Source organism: Patiria miniata, unplaced genomic scaffold, assembly GCF_015706575.1.
Source record: "Patiria miniata isolate m_02_andy unplaced genomic scaffold, ASM1570657v1 HiC_scaffold_11, whole genome shotgun sequence".
Taxonomy (NCBI): Eukaryota; Metazoa; Echinodermata; class Asteroidea; order Valvatida; family Asterinidae; genus Patiria; species Patiria miniata.
In genome coordinates, this window is record NW_024037049.1 from 6270048 (window position 1) to 6286058 (window position 16011).

The following is a 16011-nucleotide window of genomic DNA, read 5'->3' on the forward strand; positions in this document are numbered from 1 at the left end:
ATGCCTGAAATTGTTTTGGGAAGGATGCCATAGTTGCATAAATCGTAAATACATGACTTGTAATGTATTTGTTCCCATATTATTTGGGAAGATTTTATCATTTTTCACATGATTTCCCATTTATTCTTGTTAGGGTAATTGTGCCAGTAAGTAACTTTGTGAATATGAAGCTTATCAATATTGACGTTTGGCAAGGCTACTTGATGATACCTGAGGAAAAGGTAAATGCGCGCAACTTTTGGGTATAATGGTAGCCATTTCTATTATGTCCTCATAATCATCTGGTCTCTGATATGCTTTAGAAAATGTTATTTCAAGGATATGTAAGTAGAATCCCCAAAATATACTTTTCAAAAAATAAAAATATTAAAATATACCCAAATATGGGAATAAACATATTACACGGCAGGTATTAACGATTTATGCAAATCAGGCACCCTTCCCAAAAGAAATTTAGGTGTCACCCCTTCTAAATAATTTCTTTAGGCCTATAAGAATCTATCTGCCAAGTTTGGACCATGTGCCACCTGACTAAAAAAAATATATATACCTACAATGTTCCCACTTATCTTTAAAATGTTTAAAAAATACTATATATACTAGTTTCATTTCAACAGGGTAGCCTTATTTACTTATTTGAACTTCTATTCTTAAGGGCCCTGAATACATAAAAAAAATATACAAAAAAAGTATCAATAAAAACATTAAATAAATTAAAATGCTTAAATAATAAAATGTAAATAGTTTAGAATTACTTAATTTTATAATTACCTGCAAATTTCTGATAGCATCGTCGAGATTGTTCCTCACATTGTCAAACTCCTTCTGCAACTGTTCCATATCCTTGTGTAACTGAATAGTCATAGCATGATCTGTGTGGAGATCCTTTTGCAGCTTGATACCCTGTATATGAAGTCATCAATATAATTCTACTATCAAACTGTCATCTACGGGTTGAGTAAAAAAAAAGCGGAACCCAAAGCCCCAAAAATTTATGTCATATTTAAAAAATAAGTAGCACCAAAATTAACAAAGGCCTGGAAAGCTAATTTCATACTAAACTACTTTTAGATAAATAAATTTACTGAAATTGCTCAATCTGTTCAAAGAATATCATCGTTTAAACGCAATGACCCTAAAACCTGTTTCGTCCAAAAAAGCAGTGTATTGTGTGTTCCGTTTAGAACAACAGGAAAACTAGACCTATGTTTGTTCGATGAACAGAACGTAGGCTTTTAAGAAATGTATTTGAAGCTTCATAAAAAATCATACAGAAATGGTCTGATTACGTCATTACGACGTCACACTTTGTAATTAGTTAAGTTCATAATATAAACAAATTACCCTAAAAGGCAAAAACGATTTAAGTGAGCAGATTTTGCTTGTCTGCATAAAGGTCATCATATTCCGCAAACTTTGCCACAATAATCAAGCGAAATTTATTTTTGACATTTTTTAACCTGCCGCCAGAGGGTGCTTGAATAATGCATGACGTCCACCCTTGCCACAGACTAACATCGTTGGAAGCAAGTTCACATCTTTTTCAACTCTTAAATTAAAAGGCACTTCTGGTTTGGACCGGAAGGGAGGGTCCCTTGATTTTGCACGTACAAGCACAAGTGAAAACCCTGGATTACTCTATCCATTCCCGTAAAAAGGTTTTAACCTAATCCTACTTCTTTAGATATAGGGTCTTAAAGTTTGCACATTTAAGATGACTTCACATGACCCTTGATGACGTAATCATGACGTCACTCTTTGGGACACAAACTCACTATTGGGTCTTTACATATATTAGTTTTCATTAGAATACGAGTTTGTTTAAGGTCCAAAATGGCCCGGTTAAAAACGTGTACAAAGTCTATGGGATTTGTGGTGGAACTTTAAGAAGAAAAACTAGAGCCATTTCTGTTCAAACAGAACATATGGCTTTTTCGCATTTAATAAGGGAATAAATGTGTGTTTGGGAGGTATTATAACACTCTGTTTAAAACCGGTTTGGGTCTGGATGAGCGATAATTACCCGAGGCAAAGCCGAGGGTAATTATCGCCCATCCAGACTCAAACCGGTCTTAAACAGAGTGTTTAATACCGACCGAACACACATTTATTCCCATTCATAAATACCTTTTCGGTCCAAAAATAAAAAATAAATGTCAAAAACTAGGCGTTGCCAACCATTTTGTTCAACAATTTTACATCATGTTTTATGAAACACCCCTCTGACTATAATATGGAATGCCCCTCCACAACTCGCTACCTTATAGGGACATTGGCGTGCGCGTCGCGCGTACTGCGCGATGTCGTGCTAAACGCAGCTGGGCTGGTGAAGTGTGAATTTTGGACCATGAAATACTGATTCACTGGTAGTACATTGCGCATGCATACGGGAGGAATTTGAACGTTCAACCAATGAAACGTTAAAAGGAACCGGATTTCATAGGAGTCCAAATTTCATGTGACACTGGAAAAGCGTTTAAGACCAGCTAGCCATGTCTTTATCATCCATTTAAGACCGGCCACGTGACGGGCTTTCGACCAATAGGAATCCATAAACTGTCTTAGGTATTTATGAATAAATGTAAATGTTATGTTTGACATTTTGCAGTCACTTTTTAGAATGTTTGATACAGTTAAAGGTTGCTAAAAATGCTTGGAATAATTTTTAACAGAGCTTTATCACAGGACGTCACATGCCCTGCTACGAGGTTATCTTGAAAACCCTTCTCAATGCACATTTTGTCATTGTGGCCTTGGTTTGAGCCAAGTTTAAAGTCAATCCAATGAAAGGAAGTGTGCAATTTAGGAAACAGAATATAATTATAAATATTTAAAAAAAATCATAAAAAATCAAATGATGACGTCATCGTGACGTCACTTCAGACTTTGCATACTAGTACCATTATCACCTACCCACCAAGTGTCATGACGATCGGACCTTTCATTAGATGTGTTTTGAAAAATTGCATTGTTGATGACCTCATGATGACGTCACACATTTTCAAAATTTTGTGCAAATACCTAAACAAACCAAATATGAAAAGAATTATGACTTTTGCACGTTGCGTTCATGAGAAATGGCTTAAAGGTCCGAAAATTTAAAAATTCATATAAAATCGCACTATGACGTCTTCATGACGTCACCTTGTTTTTTTTACCTATAACACATCCCAGTTTACACACAAACCGAGTTTCAACCCAAGCTGACTTGCAGTTCTGTAGATACAGGACTTCAAAATATGCACGTTTATTATGACGTCACATGACCCTTGATGACGTAATCATGACGTCACTCTTCGGGACACTACTTTGCTATAGGGCCTATGTCTATGCTGACTTTGAACAATGTATGATAAAGATGAATGCCAAAAGTGCTCCGAAAAAATCGTGTACAAAGTCTATGGGATTTTTGACGACAAAAAGAAAGAAAACTAGAGATTTGCGTTTGTTGTTACAAATGCAGAGTGGTCGGGTAGACAAGTATTTTATGAAACACTGTCCAGTTTAAGTTCTGAATATTTTTATGTAAAAACAAAGGATCACAAAATTAAATCCTTTCCAGGACTATCAATTCTTTTGTTTAAAAATGCATCTTTAACAGTGTGATAATTTTCAGTAAACATTCTATTGTACACATACAAGTTATTTCTGGCTTGATAACGTCATTATTCAAAAACGGGAAGTGAATACTGATTTAGTTCGGAGTGGATGTTCATTGTGAAGTTAAATAACGTATGAATATTTAAAGAGTATAAGTGTACCGGTATGTATTCATAACACTGAACTTCCGGTTTGATGACGTCACAGTATTTGGAAGCAAAAGGTTAACATTGTAACGGGAATCGTTATTTGGGCTAAGATATATGACATGGATCAAATGATAGAATTAAATTTAAAATATGATCGTTGGCAAATTCTCATAAAAGTAACTTCCGGTCTTTTGATGTCATAAATTTGAAACCTTGCCAAGTTATCTGTGGTTAATCAAAAAATATCAAGGGTAGATTTGGTCAAATTTGAACCTATGGTTTTAAAAGTAAAGAAAAGAAACAATATTTTATGTGCCGCTGGGGGCGCCCTTTCGGATGACGACGTCATCACACTGTTTTTGTGTCTGGCATTCCTCACTTAACACTTTCATAATATATGTGTCTGTCGTAAACTGCTTCCGCTTTTGAGCTATATTAAGTTTTTATTGCACTTCCGGTAACACCGAAAGTAAAGGTCAAGCGGTTTTGTGTCTGGGTCACGGCATAGTCTTCAACCTCACGAAAAAACACACACGATACTAAATTAATTCAGAAGATATAACGCAAACTATTTTTGTCAAAATTTGCCCTTAAATCGCTTGTAATTTGATACCTGATGACGTCATGATGACGTAACAAAATTTATAACATCTTCGTAATATGGTACAAGTTCACACAAGGTTTTCTGATCATACCGTGAACCGTTCGGAAGAAATGTTGCTTTGTTTTGATTTCAGGCTAACGTCTTCATTTTAAATTCACCTAACTTTGACCTTCCGGTAGACCCGGAAGTAAAGGTCAAGCGAGTTCATGTACACGACAAAAATGTTTAGCTATTAATGGTCTATCTGATTACAGAATACAAACATCATTGAATGTTTAGTTCAAGAGTAATAAGTGAAAATATTTGGTCACTTTTTCAGATAAAATCACTTGTAATTTGACATCTGATGACGTAGTCATGACGTCAGAGTAATATGCACCCATTCGGATGAGGGTCGATGTATATTGAAAGTTACAAGTTCATACCATATACCGTTTAAGAGAAAACCCGCGGAGAAGTATTGTCCGGGGAAAAAAAAAAAAGAAGGAAAGAAAGAAAGAAAGAAAGATTAATCGCAACAAATCCAAAGAGTGGTCGGGTTGTGCCCGATAACACTTTCATAATATATATGTGTGTAGTAAAATGCTTCCCCTTTTGAGTTATACTCGGTTTTTATTGCACTTCCGGTAACACCGGAAGTGAAGGTCAAGCGGTTTCGTGTCCGGGGACAAGAATTGTTTCTCACAGCATAGTCCTCACGAAAAAACGAACACGATACTATATTTAGTTAAAAAAATATAGCGCAAACTATTTCGTCAAAATTTGCGCTTAAATCACTTGTAATTTGATACCTGATGACGTCATGATGACGTAACAAAATCTATAGTATCTTCGTAACGTGGTACAAATTCACACTAGGTTTGATGATCATACTGTAAACTGTATAGAAGAAATTTTGCTTTGTTTTGATTTCAGGCTAAAGTCTTCATTTTGAATTCACCTAACTTTAACCTTCCGGTTGACCCGGAAGAAGGGGTCAAGTGAGTTCACGTACACGAAAAGAAATGTTCATCAATTCATGGTCTATCTTATTACAGAATATAAACATCACTGATTATTTTGTTCAAGAATTATGGGTGAAGGTAATTTGACCCTTTTTCAGCTAAAATCGCTTGTAATTTGACACCCGATGACGTCATCATGACGTCAGAGTAATATGCACCACTTCAGATGAAGATCGATATATTGAAAGTTACAAGTTCATACCGTATACCGTTTAGGAGAAAACCCGCGGAGAAGTATTGTCCGAAAAAAAAAAAAAAACATTTATTGTAACAGATCCAAAGAGTGGCCAGGTTGTGCCCGACCACTCAATGATGTTTGTTTTCTGTAATCAGATAGACCACTAATTGCTTAACATTCTTTGTGGTGTACGTGAACTCGCTTGACCTTTACTTCCGGGTCTACCGGAAGGTCTAAAATAGGTGAATTCAAAATGAAGACCGTTTACGGTATGATCACAAAACCTTGTGTGAACTTGTACCATGTTACGAAGATGTTACAAATTTTGTTACGGCATCATGACGTCATCAGGTATCAAATTACAAGCGATTTAAGGGCAAATTTTGACAAAATAGTTTGCGCTATTACTTTTGAACTAAAAGGAGTATCGTGTTCGGTTTTTCATGAGGTTGTAGACTATGCCATGAGAAACATTTCTTGTTTCGGACACAAAACCGCTTGACCTTTACTTCCGGTATTACTGAAGTGCAATAAAAACCAAATATAACTCAAAAGCGGAAGCATTTTACTACAGACATATATATTTACAAGCTGATTTACCCGATCATAGATCGGGTAGGGCGTAGTGTTGGGGATGACAATTTGGGGAGTTAAATGTAAATGGGGATAAAGTTAAGGAGACATGCAGTTATATAGAAAAGCATTTTCTGTGGTGTGATCTGAGGCAATTTCTGACCACTAAAACCAATTTCAGCTAAAGATCATCTTTTAAAGGTTTGAGTTTGGAGTAATTGAATCAGCTACATGTATTCTGAGCAATAGAATCATTGTTGTAGGCTACAATTTTTATTCGGGGAAGAAAAAGTGGGGGGGAACCAAACAATGTCCCCCGCTTTAAAATGGGGGGGGGGGGGGTTCCCCCTGTCCCCCGTCGATTTACGCACATGATAATTATGTACCATGGCAACTGTCTGTAAATGTTCCTGTTGGTCTGTTAAATTGGCATTTTGTGAGGCAGTCGCATTTGGAAAACGCAGTGAAAAGGTTACCGTAGTACACAGGCGAAGGCTGATTGTACAGTTTTGACAATAAATCATAATGCAATAAAACGTAAAGGTGTCATTTGAAATGAAAATGTTTAGTGTTACCATAAAATTACAAACGGTCTGAATCATGGAGGAAGGTCATAATTAAGTTTCAGTATTGGACTCTTCAACAAACGTAAACTTGAACTTCTTACAATTTGCGAGACCGTCTGCGAGGAAAAAGTCGATTTAACTTTTATTGAAGTTGGTTCAACCATCTATATAAGAGCAAGTTTTACTCGGCCTCCGAGAAATGTTTGCTCCTGAAAGGATCCGAGACCGCGGTCTCCCGCGACACCAAAATGGCTCCACGTCCGTGGAAAAATGTGGGTGTCTTCCGCCGGGTCGGACACTTTTTCGTCGATTTTTTTGTGAATGCATCGATCCTTCGTTGACCCCAAACAGGCCCCCGAAATTATAACACGACACTGAATAATACGTGGCGGGCAGTGAACTCACAACGCTCAGCCTTGGTGGTGGAAGCATGGAGCTGTAAACACATTATGGAAGCAACAGCACTCTATCACGCGACGTCACATGCTTGCGCTTCAAATAGCGAGCACCGTAGACCCAACCTCGTTTCCAGGGTGTGGAGCAGGCTGCAATACGCGTTGCCATCGACAGTTTTGCATAGCCCGGAAATACTATGCAGTGTAGACTTTCGATTGGTCAGACCGCGCAAGGCATACTAATGTGTAGTCCTTCTGAGTATTCGTTGCACTCGGCGCAGGGGCGGCAAGCAAAGCACATGAAAGAATAGGGACACTTGGTGGCCACGCACCATGGAGAAAAAATATTTTGCCAAGGTCACCCCATGCTACCGTTTGGTGAACACTTTGGCAGAACAGCCGAGTAGAACACGTAAACACAACCCCTAATTCGAAGCCGTTGACCTCGCACAGTCTAGACACGCAGAAAAGCCAGCACAGGGGGCGGCCAGGCAGTCAACGTGAAAGCGCACACGACGGCAAATTCCTGCGCAAAACGCAGTCACGAAAAATCAACGAAACGGATCGCCGGTCCGTACGGGAAAATCAGGACGACTCGAAGTGTCCGACCCGGCGGAGGACACCCTCCGCATTTTTCCACGGACGTGGAGCGATTTTGGCGCCGCGGGAGCCCGCGGTCTCGGATCCTTTCATGAGCAAACATCGTCTCGGAGGCCGAGTTAAACTCTCTCTTATATATATAGATGCAAGTGTTTAGTAAGAAATGCAAGTCCCAAAAAACAGTGTGATGACGTCATCATCCAAAAGGGCGCCCCCTAGGGGCACATAAAATAGTGTTTGTTTTCTTTAATCTGAAGACCATTGGTTCTAATTTTACCAAATCGCTCCTTTATATTCTTTGATTAACCACAGATGACTTGGCAAGGTTTCAAATTCATGACGTCATCAGACCGGAAGTTACGTGAAAATTTGAAAACGATCATATTTTAAATTGAATTCTATCATTTGATCCATGTCGTATATCTTCGTAGCCCAAATAACGATATCCATGTAAAGAAAAGAAACAAGTTACGTCTATGAGACTAGATGTTATACATGCATACAATTAATATTTCCATACGTTATTCAACTTCACAATAAACATTTATCCACTCCGAACTAAATCAGTATTCACTTCCTTAATACTTTTTACTACACACATATATATTATGAAAGTGTTTATTGAGGAATGCCAGACACTAAATAGTGTGATGACGTCATTTTTCGAAAGGGCGCCCCCTGGGGGCATATTAAATAGTGTTTGCTTTCTTCCATCCGTTAAAATTTCACAAAATCGCCCCTTGATATTCTTTGATTAAACAAAGATAATTAGGCAAGGTTTCAAATTCATAACGTCATGAGACCGGTAGTTAGTTCTATGAGAATTTGAAAACGATAATATTTTGAATTTAATTATATCATTTGATTCATGTCGTATATCTTCGTAGCCCAAATAACGATATCCCTTACAATGTTTACCTTTTGCTTCCAAATACTGTGACATCATCAAACCGGAGTTAGGTGTTATGAATGCATACAGTTAAATTTTCCATATTTTCATACATTATTTAACTTCACAACGAACATTTATCCACTCCGAACTAAATCAGTATTCACTTCCCGTTTTTAAATGATGACGTCATTAAGCCAGAAATAACTTGTATGTGTATGTGTACATAGAATGTTTACTAAAATTTATTACACCATTAAGGATGCATTTTTTTTAAACAAAATAATTGATTGTACTGGAAAGGATTTAATTTCGTGATTCTTGTTCTTACATAAACATATTCATAACTCAACTCGGCAGTGTTTAATGAACAAATTGACACAAACCTCTAGTTAGAATACGACTTTGTTTAGGGTTAAAAATGCTAAGGTTAAAAAAACGTGTCCAAAGTCAATGGAATTTGGGGTGGAATAAAAAAAAAAGACTAGAGCTATGCACAGGCTTTTCCACATTTTCAAAATAATACATGTAAAGAAATACTTTAAAAAAATACTTTGTCAAATTTTTTGTATAAGAAGAAAATGTAAAAAGTTCAAATATTAACAAAAAATAGGTGATGACGTCATCATGACGTCACGTCAGATTTTGAATACTTTTAACACTATCTACCTACCCACCAAGTTTCAAGACAATCGGACTTACCGTTATAAGTGTTTTTAGAAATCGCATTTTTGATGATGTCATTGTGACGTCAAACATTTTTCAAAAAAATTGTGCAGACACCTATTACACAACAAACCCAATACAAACAGAATTTTGAATTTAGCATGCTTGAAGCCAATCAGATGAATAAAAGTGTTAAATTTTGTAAGCAGAATAAAATTGTCAATATTTAAAAAATCGCAAAACATCTACCGATCACGTCATCGTGACATCATTTCAGATGTTGTGTACTAGTACTATTATCTACCCACCCACCAAGTTTCATATTAGTTGGACATTCCCTTATATGTGTTTTAAAAAATCGCATTTACAATTTTCACAATTTTGTGAATATACCTGTTACCTAACAAACATAATACAAAAAGAATTTTGAATTTAGCATATTGTGTACGTGACATATGGCTTAATGGTCCAAAACTTAACAAAAATTGATATAAAATCACATGATGAGGTCATGATGACTTCACGATGACGTCACCTCAATTTTTACCTATAACACATCCCGGTCTGCCTACATATCGAGTTTCAACCCAATCCGACTGACAGTTCTTTAGATGTAGGGTCTTAAATTTTGAACATTTAAGATGACGTCACGTGACCCATGATGACGTCATCATGACGTCACTCTTCGGTACACAATGTCACTATGGGGTCTTTACATGGGACAAGTTTCATCAGAATACAAGTTTGTTTTAGGTTCAAAATACTGCAGTGAATAAACGTGTACAAAGTCTATGGGATTTGGGGTAGAAACAAGAGGGGAAAAAGAAAGAAAAAAAAACTAGAGCTATGCCTGTTTGACGAACAGGACACAGGCTTTTCCGCATTTTTAAAATAATACATGTACTTTATACATGTAGTTTTAAAAAAAATACTTTGTCCAATTTTTGTATTAGAAGAAAATATGAAAAAGTTGATAAATTAATAAAAAAAAATAGGTGATGACGTCATCATGACGTCACTTCAGACTTTGCATACTATTAACACTATCTACCTACCCACCAAGTTTTAAGATAATCGGACTTACCCTTAAGTGTTTTTAAAATCACATTTTTTATGACGTCATTGTGACGTCACACATTTTCAAAAAAAAATTTTGCAGACACCTATTTTACCTAACAAGCCTAATACAAACAGAATTTTGAATTTAGCATGTTGAAGCCAATCAAATGAATAAAAGTGTTAAATTTTGTAAGCAGAATAAAATTGTAAATATTTTTAAAATCTTAAAAAATCTACCGATGACGTCATTGTGACGTCAATTCAGATTTTGTGTACTAGTACTATTATGTACCCAACCACCAAGTTTCATGATGATTGGACATTTCCCTTATACGTGTTTTAAAAAAAATTGCATTTTTGATGACGTCATAATGGCGTCACACAATTTTTACAATTTTGTCAATATACCTGTTATCTAACAACCATAATACAAAAAGAATTTGAATTTAGCATATTGCGTTCGTGATACATGGATTTAAAGGTCCAAAACTTCAAAAATCGATATAAAATCACACCATGACATCATGATGACCTCACCTCAATTTTTACATACAACACATCCCGGTCTACCTACATACTGAGTTTCAACCAAATCGGACTTACAGTTCTTTAGATATGGGATTCTAAAGTTTGCATGTTTAAGATGACGTCACGTGACCCATGATGACGTAATCATGACGTCACTCTTCGGGACACAAGCTCACTATGGGGTCTTTACATAGGGTAAGTTTCATCAGAATACGAGTTTGTTTTAGGTCAAAAGTGACGTGGTTAATAAAACATGTACAAAGTCTATGGGATTTGGAATAGAACAAGAAGAAAAAGTAGGGGGAAAAAAGAAAAAAAAATCAGAACAAAAACAATTATAAGAAAAAAAATCAGAACAAAAACAATGCTTTTCCGCTTCCAAGCGGAAAAGTTAAAAAAAATTAACAAAAGAACAGCTGTACACCGAATCAACTTAAAAAAAAAATCTGAACAAAAAGAAAGGCTTTTTTCGCAAATTTTTGCAAAACAGCCAAAAATAAGAAAACAAATATGTCTGTTCGTCTGTTTGAAACAGAACACAGGTTTTTTTCGCATTTAAAAAGAATTCTTATAAAAAAAATACTTGTAAAAAAATACTATGTCAATTTTTTTTTATTGAAAGAATGACGTCACTCTTTGGGACACAAACTCACTATGGGGTCTTAACATAGGTAAGATTTCATTAGAATACGAGTTTGTTTTTTAAGTTCAAAATGTGGTGAATAAACATGTACAAAGTCTATGTGATTGGGGTAGGAACCAGAGGAAACTAGAGGTCTATGTCTGTTTGAAGCAGAACATAGGGCTTTTCTGCATTATGTTTTTGTATGACTTTATGCTTTTTGAGTTTATATTAATGTACATGTGAATTGTGAAAATTATTTAAAAAATTAAAAGTTCAAAGTGCATTTTACGTCAAAGTTTGCTAAATTTGGAATTTAATATGGAAGTTTCAATATGTGACGTTCCCTGTTATCTTTAACGAATTTGCTTCGTTGACAAACTAGATTGAATGAAACGCAAAATGTTTAGTTTTGAAATGAGACAAATTATCTGAGCACTTATTTGAATAAGTATGATTGTGTGAAGTTTCAATAGCATTTCAAGTAAATATTTTGTGAAACAAAAGAGCTTTGTGCAATAGCTTAGATAATTGTAGTTGTTAACCTTGAAATAAGACTAGCTGTTAGAGTACAACAGTGACCCAACTAAATTGTACGCCAGTGTTGTAGTCGAGTACTTTTTTCCGAGTACCTAGTACTTAGACTGTCTGTTAAATGTGTTTGTCCAGAAGTGCACAGAGGAAAATCAGGAAACTTTGATTTCTCTGCCAGCCAATCCACCATTTCAAATTGAAAGAATCGCTAAAATAAGGCCACAGTAAGTCAAGCTGTACCATTTTTTTTTTGAGTACTGCTATTCAAGTATGAGTACTTTGATGATTGATTACAATTTCAACGTATCAAGTATGAGTACTTTGCTACGCAAGGGCCCGTACCGTCATTTTGAGTACGAGTACTTTGACGTACGAGTACGAGTACTCTAAAAAAGTACTCGAGTAGTACTCCAGTACGAGTACCGAGTACGAGTACTACAATTCTGTTGTATGCATGCAAATTGGCTGTAAGCTTTCAACTGAGCAGCCAATTGGGCCAATTCCCCTGCATTGATAACTGCAGTTAGAATTCAACTTCATCATCCTTGATCATCCATCTCATACATACCCACGACCCGACCCAATTGTATGCGACATATACCCGTAACGCAGGCAGATCATGTATGTACTTGACATACCGGCAAACTTGGCACTTCGCATGCATTTAAAAATGCAAAATTATAACTCAACTTCATTAACCTTGTAAAAACACTAGCAGTCAGATTGCTTTCACCCACACAACATGTATGACATAAATACATATGCTTGAAACTTACGTGTGGCCTATGAACAGGGCACAGGAAAACGTGGGAATTACTGCATCACTTTCACAAATGACCCGAGCCATTGTACACACAACATGTACACCCATACATACGTTTGAAACATACATAAGCCTAACATATACAGGGAACAGGAAAATGCGGAGAAACACTACTTCGTATACAAAGTCTATCTGGCTTGGAAAACTAAACATCTTGAAATAAAAATCTGATTATAATGTCTACCGTATGCAACTTTGTTTTAAAAAATGAAAATATGTTAATGCGGTCTTGGTCTGCACCAAGTCGATCAGATAAAAAATAGTGTTAAATTTTGTAATAGGAAAAAATTCCTAACAAATCCAAAATTCATAAAAAATCAGCCAATGATGTCATTATGATATCATTTCAACCTTTGCATACCAGTACCATTATTTACCTATCCACTAAATTTCATGACGATCGGACCTTCCCTAATATGTGTTTTGAAATATTGCATTTTTGATGACGTCATCATGTTTTCCGGACAAATTTTAGCTCCGCGGCAACCTGTGGTCCGAATTTTATGGTTTTGGTTAAATTTTTTCAAGCGTATCGTGGAAAAAGTGAGGGCTTAAACAGTTGATAAAATTACACACAAATTGCTTTCTAAATTTCATGACTTATTTCTTCCTGTCCTTTCATCTTTGCCGTATCCAAATAATTGTTTCACTCGCCAGCCGGGCTATTTAAGGAATAGTTTGACTAGCCCGCCGCTATTTTGACTAGCATTTGGCTGGCAGGCTACCGCTAATTTCGAACCCTGTGTATGTATTGTCAAACTTGGAATGGAGCTAAATGGACTGATGTTACATTAATTGCCTTTCTTTCAACACCATTGAACCGAATCCAACAAAATACTCACATAAGAAAGAAAATGGTTTGGGCTCATCAATTCTATAATTGATTTGAATTTGTTTCCATAAGTTACGAGAATTCTGTACACCCTCCAGAGGGACATTTTTTTGGAGACACCCTGTATAGCCTCAACTACCCACAGTTCCAGACACATCATGGTACGACATCAAGTGTTTTTATGCACATACTTTTGAGCATTCTAGTAATTGCTTACTTCACTTGAAAGATCTCCTTGCTCCTGCTTTGCCTTGTTGATTCGCATATTCATCTCGGACATAAACTTGCCAAATGCAAGCTTAAAGTCATCCATTTCTCTAGTTAGCTTATCACGTTTCTCTTGAAGGTCGAAACGTTCTTTCTGTTCCCTTGTCAGTATATCTCGGAAATCACTGATCTGCTTGCCCAGAAGTTGAACAGTAACCCTGAAGAAGAACATAGAAGGTTGTGTATTATTTTCTACATCAAATTAATACAACTCAGTGATCATAGACAATATGTAATTATGTCAAGTATAATTACTAACCTTTCATAAATTCTATCATAATTCTATTTTAATTTTTTTTTTATTATTTATTTTTCATTATTGTTAGCCAAACACAAGGCACAGGCAAAGTTGAAACGAGTCACTGAATTTTGTGACTCGCATCGAGTCGAGTCAATTTTAAGGATGTGACTCGAGTTGAGTCCTAAGATCAAGATGGTTGAATCGAGTCAAGTCGCAGTTTGTGGTGGAGTCGGGTCAGAATATGTTCAAGTCATTTACGTCACTGATATTTGAACACAGCACCATAATAAATGACAGAATGAAAGAAGGATTGAACACCAGTTAGCCTTGACCAAGGCTGTCAAGCTTGTTCCCCAAACGAGCTTGTTCCTGCTACCATACTCCATACCACCGTTAGCCTCAACGACCCTTGCTTGTGCCTTGTCTACACGTACGCCCCACGAACACATCTGCAAACAGTCGTACAGTAAATCGAGGCAGATGACAGCCTTGACGCACCGTGGTGAATTCCTTATGTGTTTCTTTACATTTTAGGCTGAATCGGCCAAGAATTTCTGATGCGCATAAATTACACGATATCCAATCAAAGCCGTAAACTTTGACCTGCGACATACATTTTCATGTTAGCCCACAAAGACTGTTGAACCACGTATGTTCACTAAAAAATAATACAGGTATTTCAATCCCACTTTCAAACTGTAACGCAAATGGATCTGGTGAACGTTTGAACTACAGAAGGCGGACAGGGTGAGTGCCTGGTAACGGTTCAATGTGTATAGGACTGGTGGTTGGAGTAAGTCTCCATAACGAAGTAGTCTAATGGGTTGGAACTGGAAGTTTGGAGACCCAAGGGACGTCAAGCGCATCAAGACATAGGCAAAAAGTTAAAAAATACATGTGTAGCTGTCAGTGGGCTGACAGGGTGTTTTGAAGTGTATAAATAATGTTGTGATAGCGAAAAAAGGGGTTTGTGGAAGAATCTAAACTAGAAAGGGGAAAAACAGGCACATGTATTTATTGAGCACTTTTGGAAACTTCTACAGATTTAATTATCTGAAAGGAAGGGAAAAATAATGGTTATAGTGAGACCATTATTTTGGGACCAAATTTTGTTTGTAGAGACTTTCAAAACAGGGGTTGGTTGGGTCCATTTTGGATAATTGTTCAAGTAGGTTATTACATGTAGAAGCAGAGCTCAGTGGTCGGGGGTAGTTAGAGCAGAGCTGACTTCGAGTATAGTTGAAGTTGAAGTTGAGCAGTTTAATTACTCAAGGAGCCAGGAGTTGTGTATTGAGGAGTGTAATTGTGCAAGTGCCGGATCGAGCAGGTTGCTTGGAGGATAATTTATGTAAGTGCGACGTTATGTACATAAACCACATGCAACCAATATACCTCGATGTAGGGCACTGTCAGTGTAACCTGTGGTTAGAGTTGCTGTTGATATGTCCTGTTCTATTGTAGTTAGTGAGACGATGTAAATGTGTGTGCTCATTCTTGTAAATAAGAAGCAGAGGAAGTAAATGGAAGCTGAGGCAAATAAATTAGCTAGCCATACGTAGAAATAGATAATCCTCTCTGGAATACCGTTTTTCAGGAGTCCTTGTTCTCAGTGTATATTATAAGTGTATATATTAGGCGGTATATTATAAGACTCCACTCAACTTGAGTCGCCTAATAACGCTTGAGTCTTAACACTGGCAAAAGTATAAATATTTGCGGTGACTTAAAGAAGAAAGTTATTTCTGTTTGTGAACTTCGCGTTATCGTCAAGTTGTTGCCGCTTATCACCGGATGTAAGCCAGACTTCCACCTCGTGGCTTTATAATGTAGCGCAAAAACTACTATACTAGAACCAGACTTTAAACACATTTCCCAATTCTT

At 36.6% G+C, this 16011-nt stretch overlaps 1 protein-coding gene across 1 annotated transcript in view; it reads right to left on the reverse strand.

The window, feature by feature from the left end:
• LOC119743107 (coiled-coil domain-containing protein 175-like) overlaps positions 1 to 16011 on the reverse strand; it is a 254808-nt gene that overhangs the window by 114117 nt on the left and 124680 nt on the right. The window contains exons 14-15 of the mRNA XM_038219464.1: positions 13840 to 14047; positions 772 to 903 (exon numbers count right to left, since the gene is read on the reverse strand). Of these exons, the coding sequence (XP_038075392.1) occupies positions 772 to 903; positions 13840 to 14047 (340 nt within the window). The remainder of the gene's footprint in view (positions 1 to 771; positions 904 to 13839; positions 14048 to 16011) is intronic.